Raw genomic sequence first — 22,952 nt, forward strand, 5'->3', positions numbered from 1 at the left:
TAACGCCCAAGGGTCTCAGCTGTCATAGGAGGTGGGGAAATACATCTGCTCCACTTTGTAGGTTTTCATTTTTTCAACCTATTAGCATTTTCTAGTTATGTTACTCTCTTATCATTTTTGTATTTAAAATGTTCTATTTATTTATCTGGCTGCACTGGGTCTCAGTCGCCGCATGCCGGCTCTTTCCCTGAGGTCTCTCTAGTTGTGGAGTGTGGGCTTAGTTGCCCCCGGGCATGTGGGACCTTAGTTCCTCAACCAGGGATTGAACTCACGTCCCCTGAATTGGAAGGCAGATCCTTAACCACTGGGCCATCAGGGAAATCCCTATGTTACTCTTTTGAAGCACTAACTTTGGTGATGTTTCCTTACTCAAAATTCTTCAGTGACTTCCAACTGCCATTAAAATCGGCCCCTGACTCTGAGCTCAACACTTATCCTCTCCCTAATGTGACCCCACCCTGGCCCACCACTCCGGTCTGAATTCCCACTGTGTTCCTCACCAGTGTTCCCTAAATCACGCGTTATCGCGCTCCAGTTCTCTGGGCCGCTCATCAATGTTACATGCACACGAGAGAAAAATAAAAGGTGTTATTGTCGAGCGAGTTGGGGAAACAGCAGATTTAGGCAGAATTAAGCCAGTTTATTTTCATGGGGCTTTCCTCATCCTTCAGTAAACCAGTGCACAATGTGAATTTCTAAGAGGCACTTAAAGCATGAACCGTTGTTCCCCAAACTTCCTTTACATGGAACCCATGGTACCGCCTCCACGGAAGGCACTCTGTGAAACTCTTCTCGTCTGGCTTTCTTCTCCAACCAAACTTGCCTGCTTGGGATCATCCAAGCTCACCATGCTCTCCTTCTGTTACACAGAAGAGAAGCTTTTGTGAGACAGCAGAGAGGCAGTGCGGGCTCTGGCACTGTTTGATTTCATCAAACGTTCCATTACAGTTGGGTTTTTGAGTTTGTTAAGTCCTAACCAGAGGTATTATAAAAATAGACAATGGGATCTGAGTTACATTGCAAAATAGAGAATCTGTTTTTTAAATACATTCACTAAATAATACCGCGAGAGGATACAGAGGCGGAACCTCCTCCATCTCCTCACGGCCACAAACAGGGCAGGGCTGTGGTCACAGGGGGTCAGCAGGCTCGTGGGTGACAGACACCCTTTCCTTCTTCTCCAAGGCAGCTCACTCCCAGGGACTCTTTGGGACCCGCAGGAAGGGAGATGCTGTTCCCTCCTGGCTCCAGACAGTCATGCTGGCTGGAAGGACCGCAGCCTGGCAGCAGGTCACAGGTGGAAGGACAAATGTTAGCAGCAGTGAGATCAGAGGAAGGAGGATGGGGCAGGGCAGGATCCGGGGTTTTGAGGTCTGCTCAAGAGAAGCCGGATCCAGAGGAAACTCGAGCTACGCAGACAGACCTCCTCTGGAGAGCAGAAGGGGTCAGGAGGAGACAGCTGGCACCGAGCGCCGACCAGACCTCGTCCTGGGAGCCAGTCGGATGCGGCCACTGAGCCTGGAGCACCCCTCTCCCGCCGCAGGAGCAGTGGCGCCCTGGCGGCACCTCCTACACGCCGCCCCCGCATCCACGTCCGCTGGGTCTCTGGAGCGTAAAAAATCTGACGAGTGGACGAGCTGCTGGCCGTGCCCATGGAGGGCCATGCCTTCGGTCCACGGTGACCATCACAGCTGCTGGAGGAGCGCGATCTCCGTCTGGGTGCCGAGGACGCCGGGCACAATGACGCTGGGGCCTCGGGCCAGGCGGCCCGTCAGGGCCAGGGCCACCCACTGTCATGAGGCCCGCTCCAGGCTCTGCTGTTCCTCCTCCTCCGACTGCAACCAGCTCCAGTCTAGAGACTGAAAGTCAACGGTCACGTTAACAACCCTGCGGCCGCCCAGGGACCTGGTTTTCTTCTTCGGGAGGCAACCAGCACGATTTAGAAGGAAGGCAAGAGCCTTTCATTGACAATCGAGTTTCTGCAAGGGACCCCAGAGCCGGAGCTATGTCTTCAAGACCGTGCAGGAGCTTATCTTCAGATGGGCATGCAGCCCGAGACTCTGGCCAGGCGATGTAAGTGTTATTCCTGCAGCTCACAGCACTGACCTACGCTCACTGCACGCCCAGGTGCCCAGGGCTCGCCTCAGCTCTCCACCTCCAGCCTCACCAGGTGGAACCGCCTGGCAGAATTCCTTTTCCTCCGGCAGAAGCAATCAGGTAGTGCAAGTATCAAAGCGTACAGGGCCCAGAGGAGGAAGAGCAGCAAGAAGGAGACACAGAAGCCCCAAACCGGAGAAGGACACTTGAAGAAGTAAGAGGTGATTACCATGGGCAGTGACCCCGCCAATCCTTTCCCAAACCGAGAAGCTCCGGAAACTCTAGCGCGGGACTATATTGGCAGGAAATGGCCATTAAAAGACCCAAGCGAACGATTAAGCATCCTCTCAGCAAGTTCAGCTTTGCCTCGATGTCTCTGCACCTGAACTCATTTTTCTTTAGATCAGCTTCCCTAGAGTTAGGCTTGCTGAGTCCCTAAGCTCTGAGTCCCTGAGAGATGGGGTGGTGACGGCTTTGTCCCTGGAGCCAGCACTGCACCTCCGATGTGCATGTCCAGCGACTGCACGGAAGGAAGAGCGGGACAGAGGCCTTCCCACAGGGATGCTACCGGCCTCGCAAGGACCTAGCACGGTAAGGATGAGAGCAGACAGAGCAGTTAAGGTACCTGCGCTCGTCTGATGAATAAGAAGGGTGTACCAGAAAACCCCAAGTGTACACTGAGATCAAGGCAGCGGGGCGTCGCCTCTCTCTTAGCTTCTCCTCGTTTGCTGCAGAAAAGCAAAGGTGTGGAGCAGCGGGGGTCCCCGCGGGCCATTACCCTCAAACTCTGGTCCTGCTCCTTCATGGTGTCCTGCAGGGCGTTCTCCAGCTGGGTGCACAGCGTGTGCGCTTCAGCCACCAAGTCTTCACTAAAGAAAACAACTGGATTATTAGAATGTGATCAGTGTGAACTTTTCAAAAGTAATATATTACTGTGTACAAATATGCTAAAGGTTTCTGGAAAGATTTTTAAAATTAAATGATTATTCTGATACTGAGTGTCTTAAAATAGATGGCACTGCCTCGGGGATTTCATCCATCTTTGTGAGCGCTGTTACAGAAGCTGGAACCCAGCCGTGAGCATCGCCATTCACAACATGAGCAAGCAGAGGCCTGGCCTAATAAAAAAGTTCAGAGCCGAAGAGATTTCTGAGGCTTTCTCTAAACTGCCACAATCTGAAAATCTCTCCCCAATCACCTGTTTCACAGTTGTTGAAACTGACAAAGGCGTACAGACCACGAGACTTCCCCCGGTCTCCTTAGCTCCCTGAGACTAGGAGAGGCGTATTCTAGGAACAGATCTCACCTTTCCTATGATGAGAAATGCACATGTCCCACCTTCTCTACGATAAGAAACACACGTCCCGAGAACAGGCCGTGGCTGGAAAGGCGAGAGCAAAGCAAGCTATCTGTCCTGTTCTAACCTTGGCTCCAGGACGTGGGCAGACAGACGGCAGCCTGCGCCCCCAGGACGCGTTTCCTAGAGCTTTGAGGATCTCGTGGAGGAATGGGACAAACCCAACAGGAAGGGCCCTGCAGTTCCTCCTTTCACCACAAAGTGGGCGCTGGTGGGAGGAGCAGAGCCCAGACTCAGCCACCAGCCACTGACCAGGCACCAGGCTCTGGGCCGGCCCCAGAGGCCCCAGACCTGGTTACCATCCTCAAGGAGCTAACTGGAAGTTGGGGAGAGAATTAAGAATCCAACACGGGGAATTCTCTGGTGGTCCAGTGGTTAGGACTCTGTACCTTCACTACCGAGGGCCCAGGTTCAGTCCCTGCTCAGGGAAATACATTCTGCAAGCCAAGAGACCAAAAAGAGAAAGAAAAAAAGAAACCCAAACAGTACAGGCTACAAACTCCCCAAGTACAGGAACAGGACATTTTGAAAACAGCTTTACTGAGATATGTTCACAAACCATAAAGTTCGCCCGTTCAAGGTGCACGAGGACATGCTCCTGGTGCGCAAACAGCGTCGCGCATCCATCGCAGAGGCCTAGCCCTCGGCCGCTTTCAGCACCCAAGAGAAACCCTGCACCTGCTGTCAGTCATTCCCCTCCCTCAGCAATCGAGTCTCCTCTCTAGTCTGTAGATCTGCCCTCAGGAATCGATCTGCACTGTCTCCAGTGCCTGGGGCCCAGCAAGGGAAGGCTCTGAAGAAACGGGTGTGAGGCTGAACCAGAAACAAAGAACCACACAGGTGTCTCAGGAGACAGCGATCTGTGCGTACGTGTCCAGGCCGCGGAGGGGGTAGGAGGCAGGGCCGGGGCGGATGGAAGATGCCCCAGGGAGGGCGTCAGCATAGCCGAGAACCTGGGACTCCAGGATGCAGGGGGCTCGGCCCAGCCTGGTTACCCGGGGCTGCTGATCCCGAACCTGCACGTCCAGCAAGAGCCCAGAACCCACTGATGCTGCTGGTCTGGACCAGCCTCCAAGACCCCCAGGCTGAGCCAGGAGCTGCCTGGGAGTTGGGGTGAGCCTGGAGCCTGCCCACGTCCTGGAGGCTGGAAAAGGCTCAGCCTTGGCCCCGAGGCAGCTGGCTGCCAAGGCTGGTCCCTGAATATCCGGAAGAATAACTTGATCAAAACCGTCTCCAAAACCCGCCAAGGTTTGACCAGAGGGGGCCTGGGGGCAGCACTGGGCAGGAGGCAGGGAGGGAAAACCTCACGGGAAGGCTCTGAGGCTGCACTCCCAGCTCTGCAAAGGGGAGCGCACAGCAGGCAGGGCGGGGAGCGGTGAACGGGGTGGGGGAGAGGAGGGACCGGCGATGCGTGACCAGGACGCGGTGACCAGCAGACACCCTCGGGGACCTGCTTCTATGAGCAGATAGCAAGGGATGGATCCCATCCAGTGAGAGCAGCTCAGCCTCAGATAAGGACACCTGGCTGGGCAGGTCACAGGCAGCTCTGCGAGCAACACACCACACCCACCCCCACAGCGCCCAGCACAGGGGCCAGACACCAAGGGGAGCGCACGGAGCCACTGACGGGTGATGCGGACTGCCAACAAGACACCCACGCTTCCGCTCCCACGACCTCCCGGCACGCCCTGGACTTTGGCACTGGGCGCTGCGGATGAGGACTTACCTCTTCTCGGTGGCCTCGGGCAAGCTGTCGGGAGCCGCGCAGGGCTGCGACATCAGCTGGCCAGGGTGACTCAGGCGGGAGGCGTTCATGCTGTCCGGGCTCCCGCTGACGGGACCCCGGACCTTGCTCTAGAGGGCAAAACCGGAAAGAGAGTCAGCGGCCTGGGGGGCAGAGGGATGACTGAAATTCTGCTTTCATGGCAGGATGTTTTCTCATGAAGACACCTGGCCACGAGACACATGCTCTTCCTGCAGAAATCAGGCAACATTGCCGTCTGGTGGTTTGCACTTCAGCTTAGAAACTGTGTCTGCATCTGCAGGTATAACTTTTCAATTAAGGGCTCTAAATAGAGATTTGAGGGTTCTATTTTTCTTTTAATCAACCACTGGCCATTTAATTTTGGGTTTTATTGGCTCTGCAGGCTCTTGACTGCAGTCACAGGCTTCCCTAGTTGTGGCATGAGGGCTTAGCTGCCCTGTGGCATGTGGGATCTGAGTTTCCCGACCAGTGAACGAACCCTCATCCCCTGCATTGGAAGGTGGATTCTTTACCACTGGACCACCAGGGAAGGCCCTGAGGCTTCTGTTTCATTAGCTGGATTACTTAACAAAGGATATGAGAAGGATATGAGAAGGAAGGTACATTTACTCTTCCCAAGGAAAAGACAAACACACGGAGGTCCTAGGTGACTTTCGGGGACTTGCGCCACCTGGGGAACAGAAGAGCTCTTTGCTGGGCTGCGGCAGCCGGTGCACCTGCAGCCCGAGGCCGAGCGGCGCTGCTGTCAGCCTCCTCAGCCCCCCTGCTGCCTGCAGCGCGATTCCAGGCTTCTCTCGGCTCTTCTCCAGTCTCCGTTCTGCGGTTTCCCTCCGAGCCGCACTCGTGGGGTCACAGCTACACCGGGATGGTGGGCTCACACAGAGCGGGCTGAGCGCCGCACAGCACAGGCCTGGCTCAGGGCCCAGGAGGCACGCCCCACGGGGGCTGCACGCGGGTCTCCAGGAACCCAGGGTGTGACCTCGTTTGGAAAAAGCATCTTTGCAGATGGAGCTCAGGGTCCCATGATGAGACCACTCTGGATTATCTGGGTGGGACCTAAACCCAGGGCCAAGTGCTTTTACAAGACACACAGAAGAGGGCTTCCTTGGTGGGACAGTGGATGGCAGTCCGCCTGCCTATGCAGAGGACACAGGTTTGACCCCTGGTCCACGAAGACCCCACGTGCAGCGGAGTGGCTAAGCCCGCGCACCCTAGAGCCCGTGCTCTGCAACCAGAGAAGCCGCCGCAGTGAGAAGCCTGCACGCCGCCAGCTGGAGAGTAGCCCCCGCTCACCACAACCAGAGAAAGCGCGCAGGCAGCAACAGATCCAGTGCCGCCCAAAAGAGACAGATTTTACAAAGAGAGACGGAGAGAAGAAGGCCACACGGAGTCAGAGGCAGAGACTGGAGTGATGCTGCCACGAGCCAAGGAGTGCTGGGCCAGTGGCGTCTGAGAAGCGGCGAGGAGGGATTCTCCCCTTGAGCCTCCCGAGGGGGCCCGGCCCAGCTGACGCGTGGACGCCGACACTGCCGCCTCCAGGACGGGCCTGCCAGGGCTCACTCACACACGCGATCTTCAGGAGGTTCCAGAGCTCCTTCTGCCGCTTCTCCTGCAGCCGCACCACCGTCTTCTCGTCCTCGCTCATCAGGCTGACCACCTCCTCCACCTTGGGCAGCAGCTCCAGGGCCTTCTGCTTGCAGACCACGGTCTTACTGTGAAGACCAAGAGTGACGAGCTCCAGTGCACCCGGGTCGGGGGAGCAGGACATGGGCCCCGGCGGTGGTGACTCTGCTTGGCCACGGCAGGCAGGAGCTCCTCCGGGGCCCAGGGGAGGGGACGGGGCCTCTCCTAGCTCCACCCTCCGGCCTGATACCTGAGCTGCGTATAAATCACTCGCACTTTCTTCTCAAAGCCTTGGATTGCCTGGAGGAGCAGCCGCACCATTTCCTGACTGTCCCCATCAGTCCGCTGGTCTGCAAAGCGGGACGGAGCCACACGGTCTGTGGGGGGACCAGCCTGGTGCCCAGGCGCGGGGGACCTGGGAGGCGGCCCACTCACCTCTCGGTCTCTCCCTCAGCCTGCGGTAAAGCTCCCGCGCCTGCTCTTCTCTGAAACACACAAGGCAGTGGCTCCATCAGCACCGAAGCCACTGCCAGCAGCATCACCGACTTCTAGAAGCTGGGCGGGCAGCACATCCTGGCTGGAGGGAAGGCTGCTTCCTGGGGATGTCACGGGTGAAACCCATGACACAGGAAGACCCGGCTCACTGTTGAAACTCCAACTCAAAGCTCACTGTCAAGACTTCCTGAGAGTGCTCAGGACAGAAGCCTCCTCTGTCCCTCAGCATTCCCCACCTGCCTGGCCCCTGCAATTCAGAGGTGCGGGTCCTGAGTTCAGAGAACATGGCCCCTGAAACTCAAGCCAGGAGCAGACATGCCCTCCCCTGGGCCCGAACACAGTGAGATAGGCTGACATTTCCAGGGGTCGACTGTTTGAAAACCAGAATATAATAAAACACTGAATAACCTGACAAAATACAGGCTACAGATAATCAGATTTCAAAGACTGGAGCCTCCGGTCCCAAGAGTCCTGGCAGAAGCATCAGAGGCCTGGCTGAGCCCCAGGGAGGGTCCCTGGAGCCAAGGCCAAGTCCTGATCACGACTCAAATGAAGAGCCAAGGTCCCACCTTCTAAGACTTGCCTGGCTCCTTCCCTTCCTACTTCCTGCTTCTAGGGCCATGCCCAGGTTGGGATATGCTGGGCAGCCAGGCATCTGACCTGATGCTTTGGAGTTCACAAACCATGGCTCGGGGTGTTATCTGAACTGGTCCCCACAACTGTGAGGTCATACAGTTCTTCTGTGTCAGGTGAGGCTCAGAGGAAAGGAGGTTTGCCCAGGCCCAGCTTCCAGACGTGCTGAGAAGACCTCCCCAGGATGGGGCTGCACGGGAGTGCGCGCTCCAGCAGACCCGCGCTCGAACAGCCTGACCACCCACGTGCAGACACACGCCCGCGCGTGGACACACGCACACACTCACAGGTCATCCAGCGTCCCGCCCTGTTTCCGGCCCATGGGGCTGCGCTGCAGGTCCACGATGTCCGTCTGCAGGGCCATCATCCGCTCCACCAAGTGCTTCACCTCATTCTCCTGGACACAGAGCCGCGCAGAGACTGAGCCCCAACGGACTCGGCCAGGGACTCCCGAGCCTCAGCACGGACCTTCAGCTGCCCGGCTGGAAGGGACATGGCCTTGGGAATCCGCAGCTGGGATCTAGGCCTGCCACCCGCAAGCTCTGTGGCCCTGGGGCAGGTCACCCTGGCCCCAAGCTGCAGTCTCCCCCACCGGAAACTGCAGCGAGATGTGATGGGGCCTGAGAAGACCTGGCCTGGCCCTGGTGTGGAGACGAGCCGGGGCACGCTCCCCTCTCCTAACTCGTCCTTGATCTCAGGGGTTACGCCCACGAGGACAGAGATAAGGGGAGTGGGGGAGTGGAGTGGTGGCTCACGTCCCCGTGCCTGAACAAGGTGTCACCCACCTCGAACGAGGCACATCGGCACCAATTTATAGAAACAAGATGCTATGACACGGAGGGGAGGCTCCCTGCCCGAGTCCACTGGGCGGATGGTGGAAAAGTCCAGGAAAAGGCCTTCGGGCCCAGGCTTCCCGAGTGAGGTCCACCAGGGCACCCCGCCTCCCTGCCTAGCCTCACGATCAACACTATTCAGCGGCATCTGATTCACAGCCCTCAGACCTGCCCCTTCAGACCCGTTCCTTCCTATGGGTTCAGTGTCCCGAGGAGGAGGTCAGGGCAACTTCTGACATGACCAAGTCCTGCTCCTTTATCCGAGGGCCCCTCTCATAGGGAGAGGTCTGCGCTCCCTGGGACACGTCACGTCGTAAGCCTGACTCAAATCTGTGTGGCTCCCGGACCAGCCACACTGGGGACCTCTGCCTGGCACCCCCCACCTCCTTCCAGCAAGTGCTAGCTGAGGACAGCGAGCCTGGCGAGGAAAATGTGATTTCTGACACAGAAGCTGGACTGAGCATTCAGTGAGAAAGGGGAAAAATGGCAGGGAAGAGGGTGCCCTAGGCCGGGCTGGGACCCAGGGAGCCTCCTACCCGTCCGCAGAGCTCCACGGCCTGCTCCATCTCCCTCCAGGCTAGCAGCAGCTTGTCCGATGCTGGAGGAAAAACACGGAGGAAAAAAAAGTTAAAAACAAAATGAAAACACGCCAAAACCAAGAAAGTAAAAAGGAACTCCGTTATAAGAGGACAAAAGAAACACTTGAGAGAGAAGAAGTTTAACGGTCTCTCCAGATTGATTGCAAAGGACACACTCACTGATCCCAAACTCCGTCTGCTCCCTGTACTTCTCCAGGTCAATCTGGATGCTGGTCTTAAAGAAGTCCAGCTTGGCCTTGAGCTGCTGGGACATGGAGGCCATGGAGTTCTTCATCTTGGACAGACAGCTGTTGTTCCGCAGCAGATTCATCCTGCAGGGGCCCCCGAGAGACACACCACGGGCATCTTTGGGATCCAGATACCACTTCCCAGACAATAATAAAAGCGGCCTCCAACACCTTGGCAGGCCCCTACTATAATTAGTATAATCATAACAAGAGCAGCCACTTATAACCATCACGACAATTTCCCGGTCCGTGGCAATGGGTGAGGCTCTGCTCCGAAACTGGAATTAGGTGCAGTGCCACGCAAAGGAACCCAGACCAGCCATAACCTGGGGAAGGAGTTGGCCCAGCCCGGCAGGGTGGCCGACCCACAGTGGAGCCAGGTCAGCCCTCCGGCCAGCCACTCCCCGCCCCGCCCACACCCCTGGTCCGCGTGCTGACCACACGCGCCTGGTGGGTCTAACAGGCCCTCCCTCCATCCCACCCGCCGACGGTTTCCTGCCCTTCCAGAGCAAAGTCTTCCTTCCTGCCCCTCCCAACGGCGGCTGACCTGGGGCCCCCGCCTTAGGCCCCACCCTGCGGCTGGGCCACCGGGCACGCTGGGCACCTACATGGCTGCACGCTGGCCCTGCTGCAGGCGGCTGCAGTCTTCCTTCAGGGCCTGGATGCTGTGCCAGACTTGGCCCCACACCTTCCGCAGCTGGAAGAACGGGAGGTTCCTCTTGGGCTCTTGCACTGAGTGGAAACAGAGGCGGAGGTCAGGGTGCAGTGCCTGTGGTGGACAACAGCACCCCGCCCCTAGAGCCCGCTGGCTCAGCCACGCCACGCGGTTATGTGACGGCCTGGCCATTGCACAACTGCCTTGGGTGTTGAGCCTACTTCCTGTCGCTCGTTTTGCGCCCCGGGGCACACCCACATCCAAATTTACAGACGCACAGAACATGCTGCAAGGAAGACCCAGGAGTCTGGCGGCAGTTTTCCCTGGGAAACTGGGGACACGGAGGGGCTTCCCCTTCACTGTATTATTCTATCGTACCTTTTGGTACCTTGTGCATGTATCCATCACCAACGTACAAAGACAACTTCAAAAATAAAATGGTTTTACAATTCAAGGTCAACAGCCATCCTCCCTGTCCTCTGTTCAGCTGAGGCTGGCATTAACGGAGGATGTCCTGTCCTGCCTCCGGCAGGGCTGCTCCCCACATGTGCGACTGGAGACGGCTGTCTGAGGACCAGGTGGACTCGCCTGCTTGGGGGGGACCCCTCGCTTGGGCCAGGGCTTTCCCCCTAGCTTTGTCCCAAGAGCTCTAAGGGATCATTTTTTTTTAAAGTATAGGCCATGCTTACGGATGCAGCTGACACTTTCAGGCTGGGGCTGCGGGGAGACCTGGCTTTCATAGGCGACCCTGCTGTTGTCAAAGAGGAAAACGAGGTCCATGTCCAGCGTGCGGCCCTCGTTCAGCTGCAAAGGGACCAGAGGCAGAATGAGGTCTCGTGGCCCCCACCCCACCGTCCCCCAAGAAACGGGGGAGACTACAGAGCATGCTCGGCCAGGACGTGCCAGGCACCCAGCAGGCCTCTCCCAGCGCCTCTGGCCTCTGCTGCCCTTGGCTGCTTCCTTTCGGCTTCTGACCTGAACGCACAGCTTGTCTATGTTCTGCTCTATCCTCTGTCTTTACCACGTGACTCAGACGCCTGCCATCTCCTTCACTGTCCAACGCCTCTTCCCCCGCGTTAAATCTGCAGCTCATTTTGTGCAGCAGTCAGCACGGTACCGCACGTGACAGGGGGGTCAAAAACAGTTTCGGTTGATGTGGAAGAATGAAGCGTCGCTTTGGCAGCAAGGACAAAAAGCATTCCCAGTGGTCTGGAAGGAACAGGTAAAGCGTGGGGCTATCCGTGTCTCCTACCAAGCCTGCGGGATCTCGCATTCCCACCTTGGAATGGGCGGGCGCCTGCGCGGTGGTGTGGCGGACCGGCTGCAGTGCCCGCAGGAGGCTGGGCTCACCTTGCCGTCCGAGAGGCACTGGGCGGCGGGCTTGTCGGGGATCAGGGCCAGCCCCGCTTCCTGCAGCAGCTCCTGGTCCTCCTCGAGAATGCCTGTGTCCTGGCGGATGCGGACCTTCAGGCTCTGCAGGCTCTCGTCCTCAGCCACGGGGTAGGTGTGCAGGGTGCCCGTGACCATGTTCAGGACATGAAGCAGCTGCAAAAACCCGGGGGTCACGGGAAACACGGCTTGATGGGGACGCCAGCCTACTGGCCCTGCCTCTCTGAGGCCCCGCCCAGGGTCTGCACGCCGGAGTCTTTACCCTCCTGTGCGTCCCCACCGATGGCTTCATGACCCGTCGGTCAGCAAGGGTCCCATCATACCCTCACAGGGGTCAGGGGGCCCACGGCCTGGGGGGACCAGGCGCAGGCTCACCTTCAAGTTCAAGATGTCGTCCAGGGCCTTGAAGCAGCCGTTGGGCCCGTAAACAGGGTCGGTGCCCCTCTGGCGCGGGTGCCACATCAGCATCAGCTGCAGCCACTTCTCCAGCCGCTGGGCCAGGACGCTGGGGGTAGGCAGCGGGGGTGTGTGTGTGTGCACCCACGCACGTGTGCGAGGCCCAGCACCAGCTTCCCATCCCATGTGTGTGCCTGTACGCGTGTGAAGCCCAGCACCAGCTTCCCGCCCAATGTGTGTGCATGCATGTATGTGTGAGGCCCAGCACCAGCTTCCCATCCCACGTGTTTGCATGCACGCGTGTGTGAGGCCCAGCACGAGCTTCCTGGCACACGTGGGGACTGAAAAGCACACATGCATCCCACTTCCCACGTGACCATCACACGACAAGGCCAAAGTGATCCCTCAGGCTGAACCACCCGGAAGAAGCGTGAGCCTTCCCCTAACAAGATGAATCGCTCGGAGACTTGACCCCCCCACCCCCAGCGAATCTACGCAAACACCCTCCCGTTGGGGGCCCCCGGGCAGAGGGCCTTGCGAGACCCTCCAGGCAGCTTTCCAGGTGCTGAGCAGCCCCCTCCCACATCAGGAGCGCCACCCAACGATCTGGCCCACACCGCCGGTTCGATCCGCATTGTCAGTCACTCCCTGGAAAGCATCTGAGGGGCCCACACGCACTGCTGGGAACCCCCAGCACCCCTCCCTGCCCCCTGACAGAAGCCCTCCAGAGGTCAACAGCACTACCTGCTGCCTCTCCCTAGCTGCCCCCAAGTCTTTCCCCTTGAAGAGCCTTCCTCTTCACCCACCCGTCCTGCCTATCAGTCCAGATCCTTCCGGGAACTTCCAGCCCAGCTCCTCTACAGGGGACCCCATCCCCCTCCTCCTAAGACTCATGGAAACTGTGAGCTAAGTGCCTCGGCGTGGGGCTGCCGGCTGCTGTCTTCCGAATCATCTCCTGCTTCTGGTAAAGTGACCTGACGGCTCATATTCTGGCTCTGAGACCAGACCACTATGCTGTTCAAAATGCAAAGGTTTATGTATTGGCAATAACACAGTGCCAGGCTGCGGGAGGACAGGCGAAGAGCAGGAAGGGGCAACTCCCCACCCTTCAGAGGCTTGCGGCGGACCAGGACAGAGCCGCCACAGGTGAGGAGGGCGACAAGCGGCGCTGGGAACCGAGGCAGTGACTCCAGACGGGTGGGGTGGGGACAGCGTGCTGAGCAGCACCGGGGGCCAGGGACGCCGGCCCTGCCCCCTGTCTGCAGAAAGGACGGACAGGCTGCAGAGGAGGAGCAGGAGGGCCAGGGACGCCGGCCCCGCCCCCGTCTTCAGAAAGGACGGACAGGCCGCAGAGGAGGAGCAGGAGGGGCCGGGGCCGTACCTGTTGAGGTTGTTGGGACGCGGCAGCGAGCTGGAGAACCTCACGGCCCCGTTCAGGTCCTCGCTCACCACGATGTCCAGCTCGCTCTTCTGCCGGACTTTGGAGTGCCTGTGGATGTGGGGGGACCGCCATGCTGGGTGTAATGACCCTGATGTCAGCGGGTGCCCAACAGCCCCTTACACGGGTGACTTTCCACTTGACAGCCAGGCAGGATCCCCCTGGGGTGCTACTGAACCACTTGTGACGCCCAGCGCTGGGACGCGTCTTTGGGAGGCTAAGGGTGTTGGTGCTGCCTGGGGAGAGTCGGGAACCTGCGGGCTTGTGCTGCGGTCTCCTGACCTCGCCCCGGCCCATCCGGCTCACTCTTCTCCTTTCCATCTAACACAGAGGATGGAGACAGGATGTCCGCACCACGCTTCCTGCACATGAAACCTGCACACGCCACGCACTTCCCTCTAAATGCAACGGCTATGCCTGACTTCTGAAGGCAAGTGAAGCGCTAACATTTTCTAACTAGGAGACCCTTTTGATGTATCTGAAATAGTGTTTAAGGAACAAGGACTTTAAACTGGCTTCACATGTTCTCGGCGACAAGGGTGTTGACAGGAGTCTGAACAATGCTTCACAGAGAATCAAGCGCTGACAGGGAATGTACCCTTCTCCGCCAGGAGACCTCTGTGGGGTAGGCCGTTTTCAGTCCCCCATCCCCCACCCTCACCAGGTGAGGAAATGACCTGCCCAAGGTCGCACAACTAGAGAAAGACAGAACCAGGGACTTGGATCCAAGGACAGGTGCTCTTTCTATTTTGTCTGAATGTCCGCGTCCTTCCTTTCCAAAAAGACGTTGGAGGTTCAGACAGAAAATGCTTTAGCTTGCAGTCTCATTGGCAGGGGGGTAAACTGAGTCACGTGGAGCACACAGAGCCTGGAAGAGCCAGGGTGTGGCTCGAACCTGCCTGCTGGAAGTCAGGCTGTCATTACAGGATGGTGCTCTGATAGAAACTCAAGTCTGTCCACGGGAAACTACACAGATAAATGAAAGGACGGTGAGTGAAACGCTTACTGCCTAGATTGGCCCTAAGATGCATTTTCAAGACTGGTCCTTCAAAGCAGCTTTACGATAGGATAATAAAGCTCAAATTGCATTTGTCCTGAAATTGCTATCTACCTGCCATTTGAGATGACAGAGAAATTGTTAAAGCTGCTTCAGGCATTACAGGCAGACCAGAATGGCACGTCTCACAAACTCTTGGGTTTCAGAGACGTGTGCTTGGAAGTGGTCACCTGGCCTCCCAGCAACGTGAGGGAGGATGGCTCTGCAGACAGCTGGGCCATCAGGGATGGTTTCAAATGGCATTTCCTCTAGTTCTGATGGATTCTGATTCACCGTGCTATAAATAATGGAAACGCTCAACATTTGAACAGAACTGCAGTCATCCCTCGGTGAGTTAAAAACATGTCGCATGTACAGTTTAAAGTCACTGTCGTGACGGTCGCATGATGCGGCGTGACTGTAACGCAAGGAGCTAAATCAGCACTGCAGAGCCCAGCTCAGGGCGCAGCTTGTGCTACCGTCAGTCCCCACGGGAGGGCGCCCTCCGCCACGTCACCAGGGCCCTCGGGCGTGGAGACCGAGCCTGGTTCATCCTTCCCTGTGTCTGGTGTGTGAACGGTGACCGAACTGGACTGCATCACAGAAAGCCACTCTCCTTGGACAGATTCCAAAGGCTACGTCTTGGTCCTACAAACACACACTCTCATGATGTACATGTGTCCTTTGAGGAAGTCTGTGTTTTTGGTACTTCTAGAAAGATACTGAGAAACGTGACATCAGCCAGTGCTGCCCCACAAAGGGGGCAGGGGGAGAGGACCCCTGCCTGTTCCTGGTGGAAATGTTACTTATACAGACTTTCTGTGGAGCACGTTGTTAGTACAAACCAAAAACCTTGAACATGTGCACGATCTTTGGTATGTTGATCCCACTTCTAGGAACTTATCCCAGGGAAATAACTGGACGGACCAGGATGTCCCTGAGTTGTTTTGTTTAAGTGTGAGAGGCAGGCTCTGTGGGAGTGCGTATGGTAGCCTACTTTGTTTTTTGAACAAATGCAGGCACACAGAAGAAGAGTCTGGAGACGGAGGAATGTCAGTGGAGGCGGGAGGAGATTCTCAGTGTAAAAACCGTGGGGGAGCACCCACAGGGCAGCGTGCCTGCGATGTCATCACCGAGCTGAGGACGGGGTGTGACAAATGGGCAGGAGACAGATGCGTGCCTGCTCACTTGTGTACAGACAAAACATCCCTGAGGTGGACCCAAAGCCAACAGCGTCAGGCGTCTGTAGCGGGGACCCAAGTAGGAGGCGTGGGATGACTTTTCCCTCTTCTGCTTTCTGAAGGATGAACCCCGTGAACTTAGCACTGCTCCAAACACTAAAACTGGAGATAAAAAATTCTGGACAACGGTGCTACCGTTTTAGTTAGTGTGTGGTCCCTCAAAGAATCACTGTGAATGAACCCTAATTGGTTCAATGGAACATTAACTTTTAAATGACGCATTTCAGTAACGATTAACTTTTATGTATATAATAAATCACATATTAGTTTTACAATTAGAAGAAAAGTTTAAAAATATAGAGTAGATTTTAAAACCTTAATCGTATCCCTCATTAGAAAACATATTTTTGGCAGTGTACTCGGCTCACATTTTAAGCTACTGATGCTTCTAAAACCAAATTTCATAGTTTCTGATCTTATGTTTAGATCTTTAATCCATTTTATTGTGTATGGTGTTAGAAAGTGTTCTAGTTTCATTCTTTTACCGATACAGTGTATTAACGCATATATACGGAACTTACAATGACGGTAACAATGATCCTATATTCAAAGCAGCAAAAGAACAGACCACTGGACTATGTGGGAGAGGGCGAGGGTGGGATGATGAGAGAACAGCACTGAAACGTGTATGTTGCCGTATGTAAAAAAAAAAAAAATACTGAGGTGCAGTAAAATTTGTCAACAATAAACTTTCATATATATACGTCTCAAGATTTGTCATGTGAACACTCCCTTTGCTTGTTTACCAACAGAGAGTGTTGTTGGCATAAGCGTACACCCACCCCCTGACACACACACACACACACTCTGTAAACACACTGGCTTCTTGCCCTGCACAGAGCAGTCATTTACACGGACTGGATTTAAGGCTGTTAAGGCTCAGAATCCAGGCCGACACTTAACACTCCATCTCTCCAGGCTTTTGGAGCTCAGACTGCACACATGCTGGGCTGGGTCCCGACAGGACTTCCTTGGGCAACAGATCACAGGGGTCTCAGGCCCGGCCCAGGGTGCCCCATGAGACCGGGAAGGCGAGGCAACGTCTGACAAGGATGGGGGCCACCCTCCCGAGGGCGGGCCCGGGCCTCACTCACCACTGCACCGGCTGCCAGTTGGGCAGGAAGGGCCGGAAGCCGGTGATGCACTCGAAGGCCAAGGTGCCAAAGCTCCAGTAGTCCACGGTCACCGTGTACTTCTGCTGCTCCAGCAGCTCGGGGGCCTGCAGGGACAGGGGGCACACACCTGAGCTGAGCCTGCTCTGAGGGACCCCACGGTGGGGGGCACCCGGCATTCTGACCTGCCCCACGCTCCGCGGACCCTGCTCTGAGGGAGGAGGCGACCGCGAATCAGGCAGGTAGAACTGAGACTCTCTGGTCTCATTCCATCCCCGGGCTGAAACAAGGGCCTTCAGGGGGCAGGGGGTTGAGGTGTGTGTGTACCCTTCTCCTGGGCGCCATGCAGGGCCACAAGGGGAAGTGATCCAGGGCACACAAACCCGGGCACAGCATATGCAACGAATGCCGGCCTGCCCCCTAACGCGGTCCACAGCCCAAGATGGGACAGAATGTCACAGTCGGGCAGGAAAGGCCAGCTGCCCAAGCAGTCAGGCTGCGGTGACAGGAAGCTTCCCAGCACGGGCGGGGTGCGGCCGGCTCAAGATGCCTGAGGACAGACATCCCGGAAAAAACCCTGAGGAGCGGAGGTGTGCAGGCAGGAGTGAGCCCAGGCTGGCTGCAGGTGGGACACGAAGGACCACAAGCCAAAACGAAACGCATGGGACGGTCGGGCTGGCCTCTGTGTCTGGTTCTGGACAGAAGTTTTGGCCCCATGAATGGTAAGAGCTCGGGCCCCGGATTCACTGCCACTGAGCTGACAAGGGGTCCAGAGGACACGGGGCAGGACCCCCAGGACCCCGCTCTGTGGGCACAGGTGTTGAGTCACAGTCCCAGGTCCCCACCCTGAAACCTCTACCCCTCAGAGCAGGGGATAAAACCTATTAACCCCCACTGCCCAGTGGGGGTTAATAGAAAGTGTGGATGCACTCACAAGGACCTCAATGACTGCTTTTTCTCTTTTCTATGTAAGACCCAGGTAGGCTATTTAAGCTCATGGAGCCCAGTGGCTTTCAACGTTCTTCTGTTTCTCTTTCATAAACTGCAGACTCCGTTTTTCAGTCCACACTTCCTGATCATCCTTTGCATGCAATCGGTCACTAAGTCCTGCTGAGCCTGTTCCAGGCCTTTCTTGTTTTTTGTTGTTGTTGTTATTTGTTTGTTTGCTTGTGTGTTTTTTTTTCTGCCACACTGCGTGGCTTGTGGGCTCTTAGTTCCCTGACCAGGGATCAAACTCCGGGCCTTGGAGGTGAAACCGTGGAGTCCTAACCTCCCCAGGGAGGCCCCCCTTTCAGGCACTCCTTGAGCCGTCCTCTACATCCTCAGGGCTGCCCACCCCAATGGCCTCCAAACCACCGGCCCACTGCCTGCAATTCACCTTCCACACTGTGCCAAGTGCGATCTCTTCCAAAGGTAAACCTGATTCCTCTCAGGCTTAAGACCCTTCACTGTCCCTCCAGAGGTTTCAGGATCAAGTATGGAATCTCTAATGCAGCCAGGGAGGCTCTGAATGATCTGTTCCCCCGCCTCCCTCTCCAGCCTCAATCCGAGATGCCCTCCTCCCTCTCTGGTTCCGGCAGTGCCTTCTGGGCGCCTCCTGTCGCCCCACCACCTGGAACTCCCTCTTCATCCCCCTGGACCCTGCAGGTCAAACACCAGGTCCTCCTAACATATAACATCCCGCGCCTTCCCTCTGCAGTCCTTATCACAACTCTAATCACCTCATTATCTGTGTATCAGGGCCATGTCCATCTTCTTCCTAAACTCTAAAACAACACTTGCAGCATGTCTGCAGGAAGTGAGTAACAGCTTCCAGGAAAAATAAATTTGGAAAGCACTGGGTTCCAAGTAAAGTGGCTTTCTTAGTATAAGAAAGAAATATATTTAAGTGCGAGTTTGATGTATGAAGCAGGGCAGCCAGAGCCAGCGCCCTGTGACAACCTGGAAGGATGGGGTTGGGGAGGCAGGCAGGTGGGCGGGGGACTCAGGATGCAGGGGGACACGTGTATGCCTGTGGCTGATCCACACTGATGTGCGGCAAAAACCATCACAATATTGTAAAGCAATTATCCTTCAATTAAATAAGTAATTTTTTAAGAAAAAGCCTTAAATATATGCACGCGCAATGTGGTTCCCCTCCCCCCAAAAAATAAAACGTAAAAAGAAAAACTACAGGTGATCAGTATTTCTTAGATGAATGGGGGACTCAAATAGAACCACAATATTCAGACCAAATAAGAAGAAGAAAGGGTGGGAGCTGGAAGCCAGCCCTCTCGTGGCCTGAGCTGCTGCGTGGGAACGGAGGCCCCTCTGGAGCACCGGGAACCTGGTTTAAACTCTCTGGGTCAAAACACGGCCGCAGGGGGGGTTACGGGACACGTGCGGGCCCAGGAGCAGAGCCCTTAGACACGAGAGGATGACCATGCCCTCCACAGGGCCTCTGGGAGGCTGAGGAGTCTGACCTCACACACCAGTGTGTTTCCTGAGCATCCAGGAATCATCCAGAGAGCCGGCAAGCTCAGATGGCAGAAGGCAAGGAAGGAAGCAGAGCCCTGCAGCCACGGCCTCCTGAGAGAGGCTGACACACAGAGCTGGGAACCCCGCCTCTTACCAGGTACTGCAGGGTTCCCACGAAGGAAGTGCAGAGGCTGCCCTGGTCCAGCTCCTTGGCATACCCCAGGTCAATAATTTTGTGTATTAACTGAAAGAAAAAACAGGGAGGGGGAGACATCTGAGGGTTATGCAAGTCCGCTGGCCTTCAAGAATCCCCAACACCTTTGCTGGCACAGAGGGTATCTCTGAATTCCCAGTCCTAAGACCCTAAGCTCCTCAGGACCGCCAAATACGCAGGAGAATGCCCTAGACACGGTAGGTTCAGGCAAAAGAAAACAATGTAAAAACGCCAGGCACGTGTCCTCCGTTGCCTGGCGATCATCGGCTGGAGGAAGGTCAGAATTAGACCATGCACCGGCCGTCGGGACTGTGAACCCCGGACTGGACGTGACGCGAAGGACCAGGCGGGGCTCCTTCTCAGCAATACCTTACATTCTCGAACCTCCGATGGACTTCCGGGAATGAGTGACCGGGGACAGAGGCCAGGGCCAGGACGGGCGTGGGTTTCGCTGACGGAAGCCGCGGGGAGAGATCAGATGGCCCACGGATGAGCGGTTACATTCCACTCATCTGAGCCCTGCTCACCACCCAGCTGAACAAACATGGCCCAGCCCTGCGGGGAGGTGACCCCACACCTGAGCCAGGGGGCCCCCAAGAGCTCTGGAGAAACTGCAGGCTGGGCCGGGCCAGCTCCAAATACATCCTTTCGGCCACGTCCAGAACCCACCTACAGCTAGATTACCTGTGAGCTTCAAAAGCTGAGACTCCCAAACAAATGGAAAACAAAAAAATGTCGTTTCCAAGAAGTGCGAGGCCCAAAGGCTGGGGGGGGTGGGGGAGGGGTGGCAGTTGGAAGACAAACATTATTTTTCTTATCAGATTCCTGCAACTTGGGATGGTCAACAATGTGGTCTGTTCAAACTGGCTTCAATCTGTGAGCCAGAACTTTTCGCTGGATTTTGTTTCGATTCAAAGAGCGCTCCCAGGGAATCAAAGCAAATACGTGAGCAAGGAAACCCAAACGTAAGCAGACCCGCACAGCGCATTCCTTGCCCCCGCCGCCTGCCCCCAGCTGCTCAGCCCACAATCCCCCACCCCTCCCCGAGGCTGGCCCGCGGGGTCACTCACTCTCTGCTCCCCTTGCTGCAGGACAATGTTTTCTGGTTTCAGATCGCGATGGATGATTCTGTTCTCATGAAGGTATCGAAGCGCAGAGGCTGAGAGGGTGGAAAGGGGAGTGAGTTCCCGTTAAGCCTAGACAATGCCTTTCACGCGGCACTGCCTCCCCAGTGAAAGATGGTTATCGCATGTTCCGGACACACACCCCGACTCCATGCAGGGGCTCCCAGTGGCGGGGGGAGGACAGGCCCACAGACGCCCCACAGGTGAAGGGAGGGGGACCTGGCTACGTGAGCAGAACTTGGGCCAGCACCGGAATCTGCCTGGTTCACGCAAAGAACTCTGAGTCTTCCATCCATGAGGTCACCACCTCCCGTCTCGAACAGCAGTTCTCAAACGGCACTGCCCGGTCCGGCAGCATCAGACTTGGTACACAGAAATGCCAAACTCTCGGGTCCCACCCCAGGTGGAGTGAATCAGAAACCGGGGGTGACCCCGCGGTCTGCTCTTTACCAAGCCCTCCAGGAGGTGCTGATTAAGTTTGAGAAGGGGACCTTCTCTGGTCTAGAGGCTCGGAAAGTAAATTCTGCGGGGTGGGCAAGGGGGAGGGGGCCCTCTGGGCAGACAGCACTTGGTCCTCGGACGCAGAGGACGCAGGGCAGACGTGCCTCCAAGGAAGAAGCAGGGTGGGGAGCCTAGAAGGGGAGAGTGGGGGGCGCCTTCAATTCATCTGCTGGTCCAGTGTGTGCGTCTGCCGTATGCCCCGTCCTCTGCTGGGCTCTGAGGGCTGTGAAATAAGGGAGGACGTGGTTCTCAACTTAAAAGCCCTCAGAATCTAGCTGACAAGGAAGCAGCCTGCACCACCTGGCTCACTTGCTACCACAGCCTCTGCTATGAAGAGCAAAGGTGACCACATGACCCAGGATGGCCAAAGCTCAGACGCCCATCAGGACCTGGTTTTCACCCCTAAGAGAGGTTTTAACAGAAGTCCTAACAACCTGTTCCACAGATGAAAGAAACAAGGAAGTACTGGAAAGAGATAAAACGATCTTTATCTGGAAATGATCTGACTCTAAGCCTAGAAGACTCAATAGACCAAAAACTGGGGAAAATGTAGCAAGTTGTCTGGAAGCAAAACAAGTAGATACAAATCAACAGTTTTTGTCCCTGTCATAGATCCAGCTGAAAGGAAAAAAAAAAAAATCCCATTCACACTAACAGCAAAATGTCTAAAATACCACAGGATTGTTGTTGTTGCTAAGTCACTTCAGTCGTGTCCGACTCTGTGCGACCCCATGGACGGCAGCCCAGTAGGCTCCGCCGTCCCTGGGATTCTCCAGGCAAGAACACTGGAGTGGGTTGCCATTTCCTTCTCCAACGTGTGAAAGTGAAAAGTGAAAGTGAAGTTGCTCAGTCTTGTCCGACTAGTAGCGACCCCATGAACTGTAGCCCACCAGGCTCCTCTGTCCATGGGATTTTCTAGGCAAGAGTACTGGAGTGGCTTGCCATTGCCTTCTCCATACCACAGGATAAATTTAGCAAAAAAAAAAAAAAAAAAAAATTAGCACCATGGGAGGAAAACTATACAGCATAAAAAAAAAGCAAATAACACAAAGAGGTTTTAAAAGTTTATGGCGACTACAGAAAAGAGTACTGAGGGTCCTTAAACAACTAAAGTTACCAGATGAACCACATATTCAGTTCAGTAGCTCAGTCGTGTCCGACTCTCCGCGACCCCATGAATCACAGCACGCCAGGCCTCCCTGTCCATCACCAACTCCCGGAGTTCACTCAAACTCATGTCCACAGAGTCGGTGATGCCATCCAGCCATCTCATTCTCGGTTGTCCCCTTCTCTTCCCGCCCCCCAATCCCTCCCAGCATCAGAGTCTTTTCCAGTGAGTCAACTCTTTGTATGAGGTGGCCAAAGTATTGGAGTTTCAGCTTTAGCAGCAGTCCATATTACTATCTCTAATAAAATTAATTCAAGAAGATAGATGTACCACTATGTTCACTGAAGTGCTATTTACAAAAGCCAAACATGGAAGCGACCTAAACGTCCATTCACAGGTCGAGGGATGAAGATGACGTACATACACCACATGTACAATGGAATATGACTCAGCCATGGAAAAAGAATGCAATAACGCCGTGCAGCCACATGGATGGACCCTGAGATTATCGCAGTAAGTGAAACAAACCAGACGAAGATAAATATCACATGGTATCACTTACCTGTGGAATCTAAAAGAAAATGATACAAATGAACTTACATGCAAACAGAAATAGACTCACAGACATGGAAAAGGGTTACCAAAGGGGAAG

At 55.7% G+C, this 22,952-nt stretch overlaps 1 protein-coding gene across 1 annotated transcript in view; it reads right to left on the reverse strand.

Moving 5' to 3' along the window:
• Nucleotides 1–626: 626 nt before the first annotated feature.
• The window catches only part of IKBKB (inhibitor of nuclear factor kappa B kinase subunit beta), a 48,648-nt gene continuing 26,322 nt past the window's right edge, over nucleotides 627–22,952 (reverse strand). The window contains exons 6-22 of the mRNA XM_055416658.2: nucleotides 20,638–20,726; nucleotides 19,508–19,597; nucleotides 16,879–17,003; nucleotides 13,451–13,558; nucleotides 12,049–12,178; nucleotides 11,635–11,829; nucleotides 10,974–11,088; nucleotides 10,238–10,361; nucleotides 9,562–9,713; nucleotides 9,340–9,401; nucleotides 8,258–8,367; nucleotides 7,278–7,327; nucleotides 7,093–7,192; nucleotides 6,784–6,931; nucleotides 5,181–5,308; nucleotides 2,876–2,966; nucleotides 627–1,859 (exon numbers count right to left, since the gene is read on the reverse strand). Coding sequence (XP_055272633.1) covers nucleotides 1,794–1,859; nucleotides 2,876–2,966; nucleotides 5,181–5,308; nucleotides 6,784–6,931; nucleotides 7,093–7,192; nucleotides 7,278–7,327; nucleotides 8,258–8,367; nucleotides 9,340–9,401; nucleotides 9,562–9,713; nucleotides 10,238–10,361; nucleotides 10,974–11,088; nucleotides 11,635–11,829; nucleotides 12,049–12,178; nucleotides 13,451–13,558; nucleotides 16,879–17,003; nucleotides 19,508–19,597; nucleotides 20,638–20,726 — 1,883 coding nt within the window. The 3' untranslated portion in view covers nucleotides 627–1,793. The remainder of the gene's footprint in view (nucleotides 1,860–2,875; nucleotides 2,967–5,180; nucleotides 5,309–6,783; nucleotides 6,932–7,092; nucleotides 7,193–7,277; nucleotides 7,328–8,257; nucleotides 8,368–9,339; nucleotides 9,402–9,561; nucleotides 9,714–10,237; nucleotides 10,362–10,973; nucleotides 11,089–11,634; nucleotides 11,830–12,048; nucleotides 12,179–13,450; nucleotides 13,559–16,878; nucleotides 17,004–19,507; nucleotides 19,598–20,637; nucleotides 20,727–22,952) is intronic.

This window comes from Moschus berezovskii, chromosome 26 (genome assembly GCF_049115385.1).
Source record: "Moschus berezovskii isolate FMDL1 chromosome 26, NW_MosBer_1.0, whole genome shotgun sequence".
NCBI classification, from domain to species: domain Eukaryota; kingdom Metazoa; phylum Chordata; class Mammalia; order Artiodactyla; family Moschidae; genus Moschus; species Moschus berezovskii.